The sequence below is a fragment of the Lutzomyia longipalpis genome, chromosome 4, assembly GCF_024334085.1.
Source record: "Lutzomyia longipalpis isolate SR_M1_2022 chromosome 4, ASM2433408v1".
Lineage (NCBI taxonomy): Eukaryota > Metazoa > Arthropoda > Insecta > Diptera > Psychodidae > Lutzomyia > Lutzomyia longipalpis.
Genome location: NC_074710.1, coordinates 16624336 through 16643767, shown reverse-complemented (window position 1 = coordinate 16643767; position 19432 = coordinate 16624336). Strand labels below are relative to the sequence as shown.

The following is a 19432-nucleotide window of genomic DNA, read 5'->3' as shown; positions in this document are numbered from 1 at the left end:
AAATGCGAGTTTTTTTGACGTCACTTTTTTTGCCCCACAACGGTGGTTTGTGTTGCTGCAGAATTTGCCAAAAAATCCCTTTTTATACAAACTTTTCGTACAAAAAAAGCTCGAGAAAACATTCCCAGGTGTGCATGAGAGGTGTTCAGTGTGAAAAATCCGGTGAAATTGTGGGGAAAAGTGGTGAAAAGTGCAAGTAAAAAGTGACGAGAGGGAGGCATTTTGTTTGTCTTTGTTGAACCACCCGCTTTGGTCAGGACGGCCGCGAAGATGTCGAAGGAGAATACAATGCAGAAGCTGAAGCAGTTCTTCAAGAGCTCCAAAACACCCGGAGGTAGGAACTGGCGCAGGCCGGGCAGCCAAATCCTTGAACTTTTTCAAGAGCTTCATGCAATTTGGGGGGTCAATGTTTCATGAAGTTTTGCAAGGGATTGAAAATTTCAGATAATTGTGTAATTTTGGAAATTTATCTTAAATTATTGTTTTTCTTTGAAATTTTGATTTTCTTGGTGTTTTTATGAAAAAGAAAACTTTTAAAGGAATTTTATGATTTATAAAATTTTTGTAATTTTTTTTTATTAAGTTTTTTACTCATTTTTCTTACAATTTTGAGGTTAAAATTGAATAACAATGGTTAGTTAGAAGGAAAATTACATTTTAAGAACCACAGTTAAGGGAAAAATTGAAGATTTTGTGAGAAAATGATTGCTTTTGTATTTTTTGAGGCTATAAAGTTCACGAGAATAATAAAAAGTGAAAATTGAAAATCAATTTCCATTCATTCCGATTCTACGTTTGATTCAAATGCAAAATCACTTTAATTCCTATGAATTCATTCAATTTATTGAGAAATAAAACCTTGAAAAGGTTAAAAAAAAAAGACTCATAAAAAGGCTTCAAGTACTAACAAAAGGAATTAAAATAAAATATGGTCTTTCCGGTCTTTCATATTTAATTAAAGACCTAAAAGATTTTCTTTAATAAAGAATTAAATTATAGCCATTTTCAATAATTAAATAAAAAAAACAAAGAATTAAAAGACATATTGAAATGCTTCTTAAGTGTCTGAAATGATTTTTTTTGTCAATGAAACATTAAAAAGAGATCAGAAGCAATAAAATTCTTGTTCAAATTTTAAATAAAAAAGGAATTCTTTTTTAAATTGCTTTTAAGTCATCTTTTTTGCCTTTTCAAGTCGTCTATTTTTATGTTTTCTAAGAAAGATGACTGGAATTCTTAATTCTAACCCTCTTATGTACTTTTCAAACCTTTTTTTCATATCTTATTCAATAAATTCCTGAAAGTAATACAATTTTACTTTTCTTTTCTACGAAAATCTCAATTTTTATAGGTTGATTCTGTCAAAAATCTGTTATTTTCTTAGAATTTGACAGTATTTGCAAGATTTTCACAGTTGATGCTCTTAAATTATTCTTTTGTCGTTCCATAAAAGAAAAATAAATCATTTTCTAATCTCAAAAGTGTCAGAAAGGTTTTTTTTAAAGAGTTCTGCTTAGAAAAATAATTTTTCTTTAATAACACGATTGAAAAAAAAAGAAAGACTGTCAAAATCCTTAAATCCTTATTCGGCGCTTACCTGACAACGTCCGAAAAACAGGAAAATTTGTATTTTTCTTGTTTTTATTTGAAAGTTTTCCTCTATAAAAATATTTAAAATTATTCAACGATGATTTTTAAAAAAAAATTTTTTTTAAGAAAATAAGAAATCAAAAATTGTAATCCGGAAGACAATCAGAAAGAATAAAAGAAATAACAAAAAACTGTCAAAATCCTATAAGATTTTTCATAGAATTGCATAAATCTTATTAACTGTCTTGTAAGACTAGAAAAAAGATTTAAAAGAAATAAATCTTAAATATGGAAAATTGTTTTTGAAGTTCTGACATTTTTCTTTTTTTTTTTTTGATCAAACTTCGACAATTTTTGTTTTTTTTTTTTTTTAATTTTTTTAAAGACATTTTTAATCATTTTTGACAAGAAATTGTTAAGAAAATAAACAAAAAATATAAATAAAAACATTATTGAAATTTTCACGAAACATTGAACAGCCTAAGATTTGAAGCCTTTGAAAGGAATGAAATTTTCAAAGGTCTAACATTTAACCTTTGGCGGGTTTGGGTGTGCGTGTAGGTGGCCTTCAGCAGCCCGTTGACTTTACGTTGACACCGGAAATTGAGCGGGAACTCCGCCCTGAGACGCCGGTTAATCAACGCTGCAAGATCCTGCGGGAATTGGGGGAGGATCTGCGAAAGGGTAAAGTGGAGGAGGGATCGCTGCAGAAGTTGTGGCATCTCACAAATGACTTGATTGTGGCGAGTCGTCCGCCGGAATTGCGTCAAACCGCTTTTACGTTCTACCGGAAGCTCATCACGACGCAATTCCCCAATCTTAATCTAATGCGCGAGAAGTTCTTCCGCGTGATACAAAATCACAGCGTTGCGGAGGACATTGGGCACAGGTTAGAGTTGCTGCGGGCCCTGACGGACGATGGGAAGGATATTTCGTTTTTTGAGGATGAAATTGGGGCCTTTATGGTGCAGTGGTGTCAGGCAATACTCGATGCGCAGCTCATGGAGACTTATTTGGAGATTTTGATTAATATAATTAAGTACAATGCGGCGTATTTGGACAAGGAGGTCACCATTGGGATTGTGCGGCAGACGTGCTTCCTCAGTTGTACGCTGGAGGATACAGCGACGGTGCTGCAGTGCCTCACGGTGCTGGAGACAATCATGAGCTATGCAATCTTTCCCATTGAGACGCTGAGCTTGTTCATTGTGGCTCTGTGCAAGACAGTCAACCGGGAAGCCTTCTGTCAGACTTCCTGGAAGATTATGCGGAATCTTCTGGGCACGGATCTCGGTTACGCGTCACTGTGCACAATGTGTGGCTACCTCAGTGATCCCTCCGTGTATGATGACGTAGCGCTCCTCTGTGGGGCAGTTGTTCACACAAATATGGGTCTGTGGGGCACCAAAGTTCCTGCCCTTCGATGCTCCCCATCAGCTGTTCTCCTCTCCTTCCTCCGCGTCTTGCGCTGTCGGCACTTTGTTGTGAGTCACGAAGTTGCTCTCAGCATTCAACGACTCATCCAACTCAAAGGGCCCGAACTCACAGAACCCACCTGGGACACACTTTGCCACATAATGGAGGCACTTGCCGACAATATGGCATTCTACGACAAAAGTGGCATCATTCACAACAACAAAGTCCGCACCACCTTCCATGAGACCCTTGATGATGTGGAGGTGAAGCTACGTCGCCATGAGATTAGTGCAAATGCCGAAATGATTTACAATCTCATCGAGAAGGTGGCCAATGATCGTCCCGAAGCATCCGTATTCAATCTCATTGAATACCGGGCAAATAAGATCTCCGCATCACGCCCTAAATGGCTACAGGCACTCAATGAATTCATGGAGCGCTTCTTCAAGCAAAGCCGCAAGACGAATATTCGCGTCAAGGCAATTGTTTCCCTCATTCAAATTATGGACATCAACAGGGCGGCGTATGAAGAGGAGATTCTCGAACGCATCGTTATGCCCTACTTTAGTAACATTCACCAAGAAGCAGATCTTGTGGTGAGTTGTCTTCTTTATTTTGTTGTTTTTTTTGTGGTTTTGTGGATGTTTTGTTGGGTTTTTGGCCATTTTTTATGTCTCTTTGTGTAGTTTTCTGATGCAATCAGTGAAATTATGGATGCTAACCGAAATTTTCTGATGCAATCAGTGAAATTTAGGATGCTAACCGATGTTTTCTGATGCTATCAGTGAAATTTTGGAAGTTAACCGAAGTTTTCTGATGCTATCAGTGAAATTTTGGATGCTAACCGAAGTTTTCTGATGCTATCAGTGAAATTTTGGATGCTAACCGAAGTTTTCAGATGCTATCAGTGAAATTTTGGATGCTATCAGTGAAATTATGGAAGCTAACCGAAGTTTTCTGATGCTATCAGTGAAATTTTGGATGCTAACCGAAGTTTTCTGATGCTATCAGTGAAATTTTGGATGCTAACCGAAGTTTTCTGATGCTATCAGTGAAATTTTGGATGCTATTACTGAAATTTTAGATTCTAACCGAAGTTTTCTAATGCTACCAGTGAAATTTTGGATGCTATCAGTGAAATTTTGAATGCTAACCGAAGTTTTCTGATGCTATCAGTGAAATTCTAGATGCTATCAGTGAAATTTTGGATGCTAACTGAAGTTTTCCGATGCCATCAGTGAAATTTTGAATGCTATCAGTGAAATTTTGGATGCTAACCGAAGTTTTCTGATGCTTTCAGTGAAATTTTGAATGTTAACCGAAGTTTTCTGATGTTATCATTATCAGTGAAATTCTGAATGCTAACCGAAGTTTTCTAATGCTATCACTGAAATTTTGGATGCTATCAGTGAAATTTTGGATGCTAACCGATGTTTTCTGATGCTAACAATGAAATTTTGGATGCTAACCGAAGTTTTTTGATGCTATCAGTGAAATTTTGGATGCTATCAGTGAAACTTTGGATGCTAACTGAAGTTTTCTGATGCTATCAGTGAAATTTTGGATGCTAACTGAAGTTTATGAATGTTCTGTGATGTTTTTGGATGTTTCCTAACGCTGTTGCTTAAAATTTAGTTCCTAACTAAAGTTCTCTGTTGCCTCCTGCCAGCTTTTGCATGTTTTTCTGTTCTAAAATCAAGTTCAAACCATAAATAAATGAAAGAATCTTCCCACAAAAATTACAAATATTTTCCTTTAATTTTTCTCTGGAAACAAAACGAAAAAAAAATCAGGTGAGAACAGCCGCTGCGAGGCTTCTCATTGAGCTAATCCTCCACTGTGACAGCAAGAGATTCCTCGAGTTGTTGGATATTGTGGAGAAGTTGCTGAATCGTCCGTTTGAGGTGCACGATCCAGTTGTGAGGCTGTGCGAGGCGGACATTCAGGATCTCATTGTTCTCGTTGAGGGTCTCATTCGGACGTTCCTCGTGAAGTTGTATCGTCTCCCATCGTTGCATACAATTCGTATTTTCTACCTTCTTGTGGGTCACCTGGAGGCGCACTACGACAAATTGCACGTGTTTGAGTCGGTGAATGTGGTGCGAATGCTCATTTTCCGTTGGATGCTCGATGCACGGTGCAATGGGACGTTCCAACTTGGCTATCCGGATGCCAATGCGAATGGGGCATTGCGATTCAGTCACTACTTGGTGATTGACGCCAAGCAACCAATGCAGATCCCAATGCTGCAGCAACAGCAGCAGCAGCAGCAGTTGGGGCAACAACAACCCGATGTTACGGTGACAAGTAGCAAGGGGGACTTTACCGCCATCTCCATACGACGTGGTTGCAAAGCCATCGTCAAGTGTCTCGATACGGAAAGAGATTGGGCGGTTGTGCAGTTAGTGCTCAAAGAACTGCCAAATATACTGCAAAATAAGGCACTAATTGTGGGCAATGATGTGGATTCACTCGCAAGGAGTCTCAACAAATTGGTGAGTTTTAAATGATTATTTTGAATTTTTTTTTATCATTTAATTCACTATTTTTCCACTTACGGAATAAATAGGAATAAAATATTGAAGTAATTTAATATTTGCCAGTCGGGTAGCTGTCACAAAAATAAGTAAAAAGGGTTTATTTTTTACCTACTGAGAAATGAAAAAATAAAATGAACCGAAGGTTTCTATTCATGGCCAGCCGGGTAACTGTAAAAAATCTCAAATTTTTTTTTGTCAGTAATTTGTCAGTAATGAAGTGTAAAAAAAATATAAGAAAAATTAATTACTTTCTCAGCTTGAAAGCTTCTAAAAATGAAATAGAAAAATTTCATTCTTGGCCAGCTGGGAATTGTAAAAAATAATTAAAAATAAAAACTTTCTAAAAAACGTAAAAAAAAACGTTTAAACGTTAAAAACGTTTACAAACGTAAAAAAATACCGATATGCTGTTAATTTATTTGCCAGCCGGGTAACTGCCAAAACCATTTTAAAATCTTTTCCAGCTGATAAGTCAAAAAAATAGTCATGAAATTACTTATTTTTGCCAGTCGGGATCTGTTAAATAATTATTAAATCTTGCCAGCCGGGTTACTGTAAAAAAATACATTTTGTGATATTTTTTACGCCAGAGCGTATAAAATGATCTAAATGTCTTTAGAAGTGTTCTTATAGCGAATATTCAATGAAATTAGAGAGAAGGGTGAGGCTTAGAAAATTGTTAGATATTAAATATATAATTCGTAAATTTTTTTTTATTAAATCTTGCCAGCTGGGTAACTGTAAAAATACCCTATATGGATATTTTTTTTACACGAGAGTGTATAAAAATGAATTAATTGCAGACGCATTTTCATAGCGAAAGATTAGTCATCAAAAGTAATTTAATTGAAATTACAGAAAATAATGAGGCGTAGAAAATTATTAAATCTTGCTAGCTGAGTAATTGTAAAATAATACCTTCTGTGATATTTTTTTTACACCAGAGTGTATAAAAATGAATTGATTGCTGCAGACGCTTTCTCATACTAAAGCATTAGTTTGAAGTAATTTATAATTAAAATTACACAGAAGAGTGAGGCGTAGAAAATTAGACTCAAAATATGTTTATTTTTCTACACACAGTTCTTTAGACCGAATCTTGAGGGGTTCGTGTCATCGGTGGGAAAGCCATCAATCTCTGAATTTCGCCTTATGATCCTTCCGGCAATTTCGGCACTCATCACGTACCATCAACATCTCGATAGTTTGACGCAAAAGAGCATAATTGAGGTGCTCAAACTCGGGCTCTTCCTACGTGATCCGCGTGTCAGTGTTCATGCGTTGATCTTGATGACTCTGGAGATTCCGGATACGTTCATAAAGTACGTTCCGGAAGTTTTGCTTGAAATTAGCAAAATTTCACACACAACGACCGTTTCTATAACCGTTTTGGAGTTTCTTTCGAGTAAGAAAAGAAGAATTTTCTTTAAAAAAAAAAAGAAGGAGATTTTGAGGATTTTTTTGTTGTTTTTGTAGCACTGAGTCGTTTGCCAAATCATCGTTTTACAAATTTTGTCCAACGACAGTACATGTGCTTCTTTGCCATTGCCCTGCCGTACACAAATCCCGATCGGTATGATCACTATGTTGTCTCATTGGCGTATCACGTGATCGCGGCGTGGTTCCTGAAGTGTCGCCTTTGCTGGCGGAATGCCTTTGTGAGTTACGTCCTCACCGGGTTGGAATCCCAAATTCAGATGTCCTGCCAGGAATTCAAGGCAAAGAAGGACATTGTGCCGGTGAATGAGGATTCGTCGAATAGGAAACGCAGCTCCAGTCTCACGGAGCAAGGGTCACGTCAGCAGAGGCGTGGGAATGTGGATATAAAGCCGCTGAATTACGGCAACAACAACGCGCTCCCGTTGGAGGCCCCCTATCAGTTTCATATGGAATTAGCGGAGACTTGTAGTGACTTTATGGCTCACTACGCGTACTCCTCGTGCTCCGTCATGCCCAAGCGGATGCCCTCGGCGGAATTCCTCCTAACGGGCGGGCAAACGGCAACATGGCTCATTGGGCATCATCTCATAACAATCACAACGAGTGCATGCAGCACAAGCCCCATACGCAATGGGTTGTGCGACAGATGCAATTTAGCGTGCAGGAATACAGCCCAATTGCGCTCAGAGGCAACGAGTGTGTCACAAGAGCTGCGTGACAGTGCAGCTGATCTGCAGACCAATAAAAGGTATACAAAAGCCAGTCTTCAGCACAGCAGGTGTGCCACAATTTCTTTTTTTTTGTGTTTTTTATTTCATGCTAAATATTAATCCTTTTGTGTCTTTTTGATCATTTTTTTCTGTGTGATTTTTAATGCGCACGATCCTGATGTTTTTAATGCACCTTGAAAGCACAATTATTCTTCAATTTTTTAAGTCGAACTTAAAATTTTAGGTCAGTTTCTAAGTCTGTTTCAAAAATTTAAGTCGGTTTTCAGTCAATTATTAAAGTCCAGATTAAAACTTTAAGGCTGTCTTGAAATTTTAGGTCGGTTTCTGAATCTGTTTTAAAATTTTAAGTCGATTTTAAGCCAGTTTTTTAAGTCAAGCCTTAAATTTCAAGTCAGTTTATTAAGTCGAACTTAAAATTTTAGGTCAGTTTCTAATTCTTTTTTTTTTTTAATTTTAAGTCGATTTTAAGCCAGTTTTTTAAGTCTATATTAAAATTTTAAGTCTATTTTTAAGTCAGTTTTTACGTCGAGCTTAAAATTTTATGTCACTTTTTTAGATCAGATTAAAAAAAAACTTTTTAGTGAATTAGCGAATTTCATTGGAAAATAAAAATTATAAGTCCGACTTAAAATTTTAAGTTCGACGTAAAAACCGATTTACTATTAATTTTCGACCTCTATTTGAAATTATTGAAAGATCGAAAAACAAGAGTTTTAAAGAATTTTTTTAGGATTGATTTTTGCGATCGCAAATTAGGATATTTAACAAAGATTGTAATGATCAGAAGGAGAAAGAAAACTCTTGGTAGAATCTTTGCGATCGCTTGTTAAAATCCTTGTAATAACTCATGCGATCACAGGTGAAAATTCCCTGAAAAAAATCATTGTGATCACAGATTGAAATTTCTTGCAAGAAACCTAAATGATCGATGATCTGAATCTTTGTAAAAAAAAATAACTGCTGCGATCGGAGGTCAAAGTTCTCATAATAATTCATACGATCGTTGATTAAATTCTAGCTGATGCGAACTTATGCGATCGTTGGCGAAAAGTCCTTGAAAAAATAGGTCTAAATCTTTGTAAAAAATCTTTAAGATCGCGGATCGTGATCATCGTAAAAACTGCTGTGATCGCAGGTCAAAATTTCTTGCAAGAAACCTCATGATTAATGATCAGAATCTTTGTAAAAACTCATGCGATCTATGGTAAAAAGTTCTTTTAAAAATCCTTACGATCAAAGGTTAAAAATTGCTTCAAAGAATCGCAGAGATCGAAGAAACTAAATGATCGCTGTTCTGAATCTTTGTAAAAATCTTTGCGATCGCAGGATGAAATTTGTTTTTAAATAAATATTTGCGATCTCTATCACGGAAATCTTTACGAAGACAACAAAAAATCCGTATAAAGAACTTCAGAAATTGCTGGTTAAAATTCTTTTAAGAATCCTTACGATCAAAGGTTAAAAACCCTGTTAAAATCCTTGCGTTCATTGAATTTTATTGAAAGAAACTTAAAAATCACAAGGCTTACATATTTCCTTGCAAAATCTCATGAAATTAAAGATTTAAATTCTTGTAAAAACTTTTGCGATCGCTGCCAAAAGTTCTTACAAGAATCTTCATGACTGCAGACAAAATTCTATTTTAAATAATCCCAACGAATTTTGGCTTAAGTCTTTGCAAGAAATTACGTGATCTTCATAACGAAATGTTTTTGGCCAACTCTTAGCCAAACGATTCTTAAAAGAATCTTTTTACAAATTCAAGTAATTCTTATTAGAATATTCTCATAATTTTTTAGTCAAAAATCTTTGAAAAAGTCCTTGAAATTTGATGCAGAATTCCTTCAAGAATTAATCAAAATTTTGAATTAAAGAATTCTTGGAAATAATCTTGGTAAAGATCTTGCGATCTTGGGCAAAAACTTTGCCAAAAAAAATCCTAATATCAAAGGCAAATTCCTTACAAAAATCTATGCGATCTCAGAATAAATTTTGTATAATCTTAGATCTCAAACTGTTGCAAAATATTTGCACGATCTTTGGTTCAAGGCTTTGTAAAAATTCACACAATTTTCGTGACTTTTTCTATAAAACTCTTGCGATTTTTTTAAGATAATTTATTGGGATCTTAAAAGATTTTTTTGCGATCTTTTCAACAATATTTTTGCGATCTTGTTAATAAACATTTTGTGATCTTTTAAACAATTTTTTGCGATCTTCTTCACAGAATTTCTTGGAGTTTTCTAATCAAAATTCTTGAGATCATAAGAGATTTTCGGGGAAATCATCTTATAGGATGGAACCCGTAACAAAATAAAAAAAAGAGATTTTATTGCGATCTCCTTAAGAGAATTCCTGCGATCTTCTTAAGAGAATTCCTGCGATCTCCTTAAAAAAAAACTTCCTGCTATTTTTTTTGAAGAGAATCTCTTATTTTTTGCGATCTCTTTAGGAAAATTTCTTGAAATTCCTGGGAGAATTTTTTGAAAATAATCTATGTGATCTCACGTTAAGAAATCTTCTGAATATTAACCCTTTAAAATCCACCCCTTGCTTGCCATTTAACAAAACCTCCAGCTCGAGAATTTTAACATTTTGCATCCGCCCCTCTTCTTTGTCTTTCTAACAAATAAACTCCCAAAATTCCCCTAAACTCAAAAAGCAATCTAATGGTGGATTCTTTAATTTTCTTTTCTTGCCACCCTTCCACCCTTGATCGATCCACAGTGCCCAAGAGTCTGAGAGCTGTGACTTTACATCGTCAACATCCTCATCATCCGCTGCAACGCCCTTCTCGGCACAACAACCGCAAAAATTCTTCCGTCAGAGCTCCTCCGATGGGCGCTACAGCAGCTACTCAGGAAGCTTGGAGGCACTCTCACGGCGTGGCAGTAATCCCGATACGGAGTCCTCAGATGGCCCCGCGGGATCGTCTTCGTTGAATAAACTCGAAAATCCCATTTCTATCTCATCGTCGGGCATTTCAATTCCGCAGCTGTCAACGCCACAGTCGAGCGTTGATCGGCCACGACAGACGTGCGCCTGCCTCTGCACGGGGTGGGCAGAAGTTTGCGTGAGACGCCCCACGGGATGTACAACGTGGGTAATGAGGATTCAGAATCAAATTGGAGCTGATTCCTATGCCAATGAGTTGCCCCTTCATGATCTCACGTGCCTGTTTATGCCGTCCATTGGGGGTGGCGTTATGGGGAATGATTTTATGCAAAGTAGCACCACGTCATCGCCGCAAATTCATCCGGATGGTGTTGCAGCAGCAGCAGCAGCAGCACCGGAACGGGTGCAACATCCAAAAATGGCAGAAATTGGGAAGCGTCGAATGGATGAGCAGGAAACACTTCAATCGCAACAATCCCTACCGCAGGATGAGAAGGCAGTGCAACAGAGCAGTTTGACGGCAACAACGGGTCCCATTGATATTCCCAAGCAATTGCAGAAGGTCAATGAATCCGGGAGTTTCAGTGATCACGATCCCGATGCCGATGATGTGGCTTTCCAGGTTAGTTTTCTTTTTATTTATTTTTTAACTTTTGTGGACTTTATAAAAAAAAATCTGGAGCTGGACATCAAGGTTTAGGAACTAAATTCTAAGTTTCTGAATCAAAATTTACAATTTCTGAACAAGAATTTTATTGTTCTCTGCAAGAATTGAAACTTTGTTTAATTTTTCGGATCAAATCTTTCTGGGCCAAAAATTGAAGTATTTGGGTCTGAATTTTCATTTGATTTTTAATGAAAATTTGAGTTTAAAATTTTTTTTTAGAATTTCAAAGGAATTTTGAATTTTTATGAAATATCTGAAAAAAAATCTAGAGCTGGACTTCGAATTTCTGAACCTGACTTTTAAGTATCTAAATCTGATTTTTTAAATTTAATTTTACGTAAGACTTGAGATCTAGAAGATTTTTTTAAGATCTTGAATGATATTTCAATTTTGGAGAACTTCTTCTTTTGCAATTTGAATTCTAGAGCTGGACTTCGAATTTATGGATCATGAATCTCAAGCTTCTGAATAAAAATTTAAATTTTCTTATCAATAATTAAGACTTTTTTCTTTGATCAAGAAATATAACTTTTCTTGATTTGAAAAGGATTTAATAAAATTCTGATTGATCAAATCATGAAATTTCTGAAACGGAACATCAAAGTTCCGGCCCTGAATTTCACGTTTTTTTTTTAATCAGGAAAACTTCCAATTTTACGAAAATTAAACAAAGTCTTTCAACGCTGAAAAGTAATCCTCAAATGTCTCTCAAATGCAGGACAATGATTCACGATCCCGCAATCCGGTGCGAAGGGTTAATTCAAGCCCCGAAATGAGTTCAAATTGGCGCAATCCCTTTTTGGGTGGGCAAAAGAATGCCGCGAATAGTGGTGTAAATTCTTCAGCTTCTGCTGCTGCTGCAGTCGCTGCTGCACAGAGCAACAACGACAAAGGAGATCATGAAGATCATGATGCGCCAACGCAGCAACAGCAGACAAGTGTTGAGAGTAGTCAGCAGAAGAAGAAGAGTGCCTATGGGAAGGATATGCGTGTGAGTTGTGAAGCAATCCCAGAAGAGATGGCTGGTTCAACGCCACCAAGTGTGGTGGGTTCAGTGACAACACAAGAGGGGGGAAGTCTAATGATTGAAGTTACACGTGCGAAGAATGCAACACTCACTCCGGGCCATCTCACGTCGACTGGTTCCCTTCCGGAAGCAGCTCCGGGCACGACAACACTTCCTGCGGAGGCAGCAGCTTCATCTGGTGCGGCAACACCACGGAAGCAACATTCAGCCGATGAGGCGCTTCAGCCGAAAATTGATCCGGGCACAATGAACCTGAAGTTGCCAATTGATGGGCAAAAGGTCACGGCAAAGCCACCACAGTCACCGGCACCGCTGTCACCGAGACTCCTGGCACGGAATGCAGCCAATAAGATTGCCGGAACGTCCATGGGTCCGTTTGGATCTACCGGCGGCGGTGGTGGGGGGTATTTTGGTGACCCAACAGCTGGGGATCTGCCACGCGGTAGATCCAAGACCATTTCCGTCGCTCGGGAGCACTACACGCGTGATGCATTCAAACATACTCTCAGAGGTGGTACGACAACAGCCACGACATCTTCACTACCACGACGCGATGTACCCACGTCCGTCAATCGATCGGGAATTAATCCCAGCTTTGTACTTCTTCAGTTCTACTACACAGGTAAGTCTGTTTGTTTTTCAAAATGATTTTTGTTTCATTTAAATACTTAGAACAATGTTATTCTGTGAGCTGAAATGAATATTCCGTTTAAAAATATTTATTCTGTAAGCAGAAATTGATATTCTGTTCAAAAATATTTATTCTGTCTGAAGAAATGAATGTTTTGTTCGAAAAATATTTTTTTTGTCAGAAGAAATGAATATTCCGTTTAAAAATATTTATTCTGTAAGCAGAAATGGATATTCTGTTCAAAAATATTTATTCTGTCTGAAGAAATGAATGTTTTGTTCGAAAAATATTTTTTTTGTCAGAAGCAATGAATATTCCTTTTAAAAAATATTTATTCTGTAAGCAGAGAAATATTCAATTTAAGAATATTTATTCTGTCAGCAGAAATGAAAATTCTGTTCGAAAAGTATTTTTTTCTGTCAGAAGAAATGAATATTCCCTTTAAAAAATATTTATTCTATCAGCTGAAAAGAATATTCAGTTTAAACTTTTTTGGCAGCAAAAATCAAAATATTCGTTAAAAAATACCTATTCTGTTCACAAAATACTTATTTTGTCTAAAAAATTATTATTCTGTCAGCAGAAATAAATACTCAAATTAAAAAATATTTATTCTGTCAGCAGAAATAAATGATTCGTTCAAAAATATTTATTCTGTGAGCAGAAAAAGAATTCCGTTTAAATATACTTATTTTATAAACAGAAGTTAATATTCCGTTTAAAAAATATTTATTCTGTCAACTGTATCTACTGTCAAAATTGTTTCGTTTTCAAACTATTTTTATTCCATCAAAAACTCTTTATTCTACAAGGAAATAATACTTGTTTTAAAGAAGGAAAATATTGATTCTATCAGCAAATATTTTCAGGTGTCAAAATAAAAAAAAATATTCATTTAAAAAAATTCAGAAGGAATTATTTAATTTAGAAATGTATTTTACTCAAAACAATTTTTATTTATTCTGTAAGCAAAAAGGTATTCTGTCAGCAAATTATTCTTTTTCTTTCATTGGAGAGTTTAATTTTTCAATTTTTTTTTTGTTTTAATTTCAATGTTATTATTCCGGCAGCAATTAATTAGTTGGTATACCACAATTTAATTAAATATTTTTGGTCAGTAAAATTAATTATTCTGTCAGCAATTTGTACCAAATTATTGATTCTGTTTAACGTCTAGCAAATTCAAAGAAATTAAAGTCAAATAAATGCAAAAAAATTTGCAGGACAACTGCAGCTGAATGTGACTGAGAAGCCCCTTTTGGTAGATGCTGCAAATGCAAAGGCAATCACGCTGCTTGATTTAATTCCCCCCTTTGAGACGCATAAAATTGGGGTGCTGTACGTGGGTGGGGGACAGTGCAACAATGAGACTGAAATCCTGAAGAATCGTTTTGGCTCCTTCCGCTATGCTGAATTCTTGCGGAATTTGGGCACTCTTGTTTCGATAAAGGATGCCAAAGAGCACAATTTGTACATTGATCTGGACATGGCGGACGGGCAGTTCACGTACATCTGGCAGGATGACATTGTTCAGGTGGTCTACCACGTGGCCACGCTCATGCCGAACAAGGAGCAAGATCCGAATTGTACGGAGAAGAAGAAGCACATTGGCAATGATTTCGTCTCAATTGTCTACAATGAGAGTGGCGAAGAGTACAACCTCAATACCATCAAGTGCCAATATAACTACGCCAGTGTCATCGTTGAGCCACTTGAGCTCAACAGTTGTCGCGTCTACGTGCGTGCGAAGGATGACGTGAAGGACTACGTGGCGTACAGTGAGCCGAAAATTGTCAGTGACACCAGTGCGCCACTTCTTGCACGGCAGCTGGCTCTTCATGCCAATGTAAGTCTCTTTTTCTTATTATTTTTATTATTCTGTATATGTTTGGTGAAAAATTGAGAGAAAATTGAGTGGAAATTGAGAGAAATTTGAGTGGGAATTGAGGGAAAATGGAGTGGAAATTGAGAGAAAATTGAGTAGAAATTGAGAGGAAATTGAGAGAAAATAGAGTGGAAATTGAGAGAAAATTGAGTAATGATTAGGAAAAGATTGAGACAAAAATTGATTATAAAATAATGAAAATTTGAGGGGAAATTGAGGGAAAATAAAAAAAATTATAAGGTAGTGAGAATTTGAGGAAAGATTTATGAAAAATTAAGGCACAATTGGTGAACAATTGGCAAAGAATTGAGAGAGAAAATTGAGGGGAATTTGACGGAAAATTGAATAAAAATAAATAGTGGGGACTTCTGGAAAGATTTGTGAAAAATAAAAGGACAATTGGTGAAAAACTCGCAGAGAATTGATGAAAAATTAAGAAATTGATGGAAATTAAAAAGAGGAAAAATTTGATAATATTTATAGAGGAATTAAAGAAAGATTTTTGAAAAATTATGAGACATTTGGTGAAACATTTGTTGGTAAATTGAGAGGAAATTGAGGAAAAATGGAGTTAAAATTAGGGAAAAATTGAGATAAGAATTTGTGATAAAATAATGAAAATTTGAGTGGAAATTGGGAATAAATTGGGGAAAAATTGAGAGGAACTTTATAGTTATTGAGAAAAAAAATTTGGGGTAAATTAAAAAAATGAATAGTGATAAATTGAGGAAAAACTGAGGAACAATTGGTGAAAAATTGGCAAAGAATTGAGGGAAAATTGAGTGAATTAATGAATAATTCAGTAAAATTTCAAGAATATTTCAGATAAAATTGAGAAGAGTTTTTCAATGAAATTGGTGAAAAATTGAAGGAAATATTACTGAAAAATTGAGGATCTGTCAAATAATTGAAAAAAAAAAAACTGAAAAATTGAGAAAAAATTGAGGCAAAAAATGAGAAAAATTTTGATAAAGTAGTTAGTAAAGAATTGAGAAAAAATTGGCAAGAAATTGAGGGATAATTGGTGAAAAATTGACCAGGAGTTAAGGAACCTTAGAATGAAGAATTGAAAGAAAATGAAGGAAAAATTAGTGAAAGATTGAGAGGATATAAAATTTAAAAAAAAATTGAGAAGTTGACGAAAAATTAGTGAAAAATTGACTAAATCAGAAAATAACTTTAAAATCATTTTTTTAAGAGAAACTAACAGAAGAATTTTCATTTCTTTCAAACAGTTGGCATCCCTTGTGTCAAAGAGCTTGAAGAATAAAGGACAAGGCCCCTACGCATCCAATTGGCTCGAGAGATTGCGAAAGATCAAGCGCCTCAGGGCTAAGGTAAGTTTTATTTTATTTAATTTCTTTGAATTCTTTATTTTTACGTGAAGAATTTATTAATTCATGAGCCCTTTCTCATTGTTTTCTTCCAAAATGGTTTGAAAATTTCATAAAATAAATTCAAAATTTCCAAGGGTTTTCTACTGAAAATTTCAGAAATTTTATTGCCTTTTATTTTTCTTGTGAATCTGAATTTATAATTTCAAATTTTAATTTACAAAAATTCGAATTTTTCAAGGAATCAATTAAAAAAAAATGAATAATTCGTTCTTTTCAGCTGTTAAATGAATCAAAATCAAAATCAACGTCAAATGAAGGCTCAGGTGGGAGTCAATCAGGTGGCTCAATGGACCAAGATGGTGCATCATCGAAGAAGTCCCATTTGGATGATTTCACAATGTACTCGCTCTAAATTTATTTCCGCACCACGCTGCCCCCATAAATTCCCCTCACACAACAACAACAACTTGTCCCCACATCTATCTTGTTTAGCCGACATTGCTTTAGATTGTTGATTTGCGATTTTTAATTTGATAAAGTGGTGGCCGCGGAAGGAAAAAAATGCTTTGTGTGTTGATTATAATGTAGAAGAAGGAGAACATTTATTATTATTGCTAATTTGATGTAATTGGTCTGCAATGGACAAAATAATGTGGAGGAAGCAACAAATGAAAGATAGAAAAAGCAAAATAAATGAATGAAGAAAAAAAATTATTTGTGTTTGAAATTGCATCGTTTTGTGGCAGTTTATTCCATTGGAGGGGATTATAGGAAAGGGGGGTTGATGAGTAATTTTCTTTTAAAGGTTCTGTAGCTTTTACAGCAGATGATTTGATGATGAATGAGATGAGGAAGGAGAAGACTCTTGACAGAGAGGTAAAATTCTTTAAAATTATTGAAACTTTGAGCTTCAAAAATTAAAAAAAAAAGATGGGGCTTTGAGGACTTCTTGAGTCTCTCAAAATTGATTTAACACTTGAAGGACAAAACTGGTATTCGCTGCCAATTTTATAGCGTTATAGAATCTAATTTATTGTGATGAATTCTAAAGAATTCTAATCAAAAGAAAATCTATAATATCTTTTCTTTTTGAGAGAAAACTGAGGACAAAGTTTGAGGTTAGAACTTGACGTAAAAATTCACAAAAAACGACGAATTATGACTCAAAGTTGATTAACCCTTTAACGTCCAACGTGAAACATAAAAACATTGAAACATGCGCTCTTTTATCGCGATTTTTATTCTATGAATTTTTTTAGAGGACTTTTTTCACTCAGAACGTCTTCTTTGACCCTTTGTGCGTGAATTTGATGCATTTGTAACATGGAAAAACAATTACATTAATAAATAATTGAAAAAATAAAATGTTTCACGTTTGGGTAAGCGTATGTGTTCACGCCGCATGACAAATATCGGCGCACGACTCCCAAACTTTTTTGCTATAAAAAAGTTTGGGATGACGTGGCGGAATGAGAGGGAATAAAGGAGTTTCAAAATTGTTGTGAAAGAATAAAAACGTTGTTTGTGCAAATTTACATTTAATTTTACATTTTATACAGTCCGCTGCTAAAATTGCTTAAGTATTTCCTTGCCACACGTGTGCCATTGATTGTAGAAGTGGCAAATATTCAATCAAAGTGCTCAATACGTGAAAATTCGTGCTTATTGTGGCGCAGTGAAATTCCCCACGAGGCCGGAAGAAAAAAATTTTTTTTGGGCCTCCAATCCGGAGCATTCATTACTAACGCTGAGTATATCTGCAGGTGGGATATTTGCTGCCGGACAAAGAGACGACGCTTACTCCCTTAAAGCTGTGGGACCATTACTAACGCTGAGTATATCTGCAGGTGCGTAATATTTTTCACCCAACAGTATGACCCAAAAAACCTTAAAGGGTTAAAATGCAGAAATTGTTGTAGAGAATATTAAAAAATGTTGTATTCGAACCTAAAAAATGCAATCAAAAGTGCAAAAAATTCCTGATCTAATAGAAATTCTTTTGTGTCTTTTACAAACACTTGAATGACTTTTTTGCCCCATTCTCCCATAATAAAGACCGGAAATTATTTGTTTCTTCAAAGGAACTCAATTTGATTTTTTTTTACAAATACTCCGAATATTTCTTTCAAAATTCCGAATATCTGTACATTTTTTAATTTCAAATAATTTCCGTTAAAGTTAACTGACGCTAATGTTGGTCTACCAAGGTGCTACCTCTCCATTCTGTCCGCATTTGTCAGTTTTGCAGTTAAATTGAGAATTAAAAGAAAAGAAGAATAAATTTTCAGAGTTAATAAATTTTATTTAAAATCAGTAAAAGACTCTTTAAAAAAATTCACAAAAATTCAACGAGGAGGAGGAAGCATCTCTAGCGGATGGTCTTCATGCGCTTCCAGCACTGGGCTACACCGGGGTAATCGCAGTACTTCTTGGAATCATTCCAGTGTGTACCTGAGGGGCAATTCTGCGGAATGGGGCGCCCATTGAGGCACTTGAAGAACTTTGTGCAGTCGTGGGCGTCTGCCAGGTGTGTGGGGAATTGGGGATCCTCATGTGGGGGGCACCAACCCATTGGATGCTGCACAGGTGGTTGCTGATGATGCGGTGGCTGCTGTGCTGGAGGTTGTTGCTGTTCAACATCAAAAAAATACGAAAATAACGATTTTTTTGTAAAAAGAAAATGATTTTTTTGCAACGAAGGAAAAATAGGACTTACAGGATAATTGGGCGGAGGAGTGCAGTGAACAGCTTGTTGCCAGTTGCATGACATGGTGTTGGTGTCAAAGAGCAACCCATGGTCACAGTCATGGCGCACAGGACGCCCGTATTCGCAGCGGAAGTAACTGCGGCAATTGCTAACGGGATCCGGGAAGTACTGCCAATCCTTCCCTTCGCAATTTGGCAGAATCTGCCAATCCTGTGCCGCTGCCAAAGCCACAAAACTCAAACTAAGAATCAACCACTTCATGATTGCAACACTTGGGGGGTATGGAGAAGGTTCACTTCTTGCACGAAAAAAAGGCACTTTGAAGTGAATCTTCACCTACACGGAGCTTTTATAACATCATGTGGGTGTTGCTGGTGGTTTGTTGCCTCTTTGGGAGGAGCAGCAGCAACAACATGATTTTTTTGTAGTTTTTTTTGCGCGATAAGATAGCAAAGATTGCGTGTGTTGGAAGTATTTTCCTAATCAATTTTTAGCAAAAAATTACCTCCGAAGAAGTTTTATTTTCAAGGAAGAAATTGGAGGGTTTTTTACAGCTTTTATTAATT

General features: G+C 36.0%; 3 protein-coding genes across 4 annotated transcripts in view; 1 reads left to right on the top strand and 2 right to left on the bottom strand.

Annotated features, from left to right (window-relative positions):
- The window catches only part of LOC129795284 (toll-like receptor Tollo), a 650843-nt gene that overhangs the window by 366771 nt on the left and 264640 nt on the right, over positions 1 to 19432 (bottom strand). The window lies entirely within an intron of this gene.
- LOC129795280 (tuberin) lies at positions 15 to 18788 on the top strand. 2 transcript variants are annotated; one of them, XM_055836365.1, is made up of 10 exons: positions 15 to 334; positions 2152 to 3602; positions 4800 to 5501; positions 6630 to 6951; positions 7023 to 7764; positions 10445 to 11234; positions 11998 to 12928; positions 14161 to 14783; positions 16058 to 16159; positions 16437 to 18788. In XM_055836365.1, exons 1-10 carry the CDS (start codon positions 271 to 273, stop codon positions 16569 to 16571), a joined length of 5862 nt encoding a protein of 1953 aa, XP_055692340.1. In that variant the 5' UTR covers positions 15 to 270; the 3' UTR covers positions 16572 to 18788. The 2 variants fall into 2 exon arrangements, with proteins under 2 accessions (XP_055692340.1, XP_055692341.1); XM_055836366.1 differs by having other exon boundaries at positions 19 to 334; positions 7023 to 7734.
- On the bottom strand, positions 18528 to 19127 carry LOC129794572 (peritrophin-1-like). The gene is made up of 2 exons (XM_055835327.1): positions 18876 to 19127; positions 18528 to 18788 (listed from the first exon to the last, which is right to left on the bottom strand). Exons 1-2 carry the CDS (start codon positions 19125 to 19127, stop codon positions 18528 to 18530), a joined length of 513 nt encoding a protein of 170 aa, XP_055691302.1.

Excerpts from the sequence above, each read along its gene's own strand:
- LOC129795280 (XM_055836365.1), top strand. The coding sequence starts at position 271 with ATGTCGAAGGAGAATACAATGCAGAAGCTGAAGCAGTTCTTCAAGAGC. Across the intron at positions 335-2,151 it reads GAGCTCCAAAACACCCGGAG|GTGGCCTTCAGCAGCCCGTT; the intron begins GTAGGAACTGGC and ends GTGTGCGTGTAG. Across the intron at positions 3,603-4,799 it reads ACCAAGAAGCAGATCTTGTG|GTGAGAACAGCCGCTGCGAG; the intron begins GTGAGTTGTCTT and ends AAAAAAAATCAG.
- LOC129794572 (XM_055835327.1), bottom strand. The coding sequence starts at position 19,127 with ATGAAGTGGTTGATTCTTAGTTTGAGTTTTGTGGCTTTGGCAGCGGCA. Across the intron at positions 18,789-18,875 it reads CTCCTCCGCCCAATTATCCT|CAACAACCTCCAGCACAGCA; the intron begins GTAAGTCCTATT and ends GATGTTGAACAG.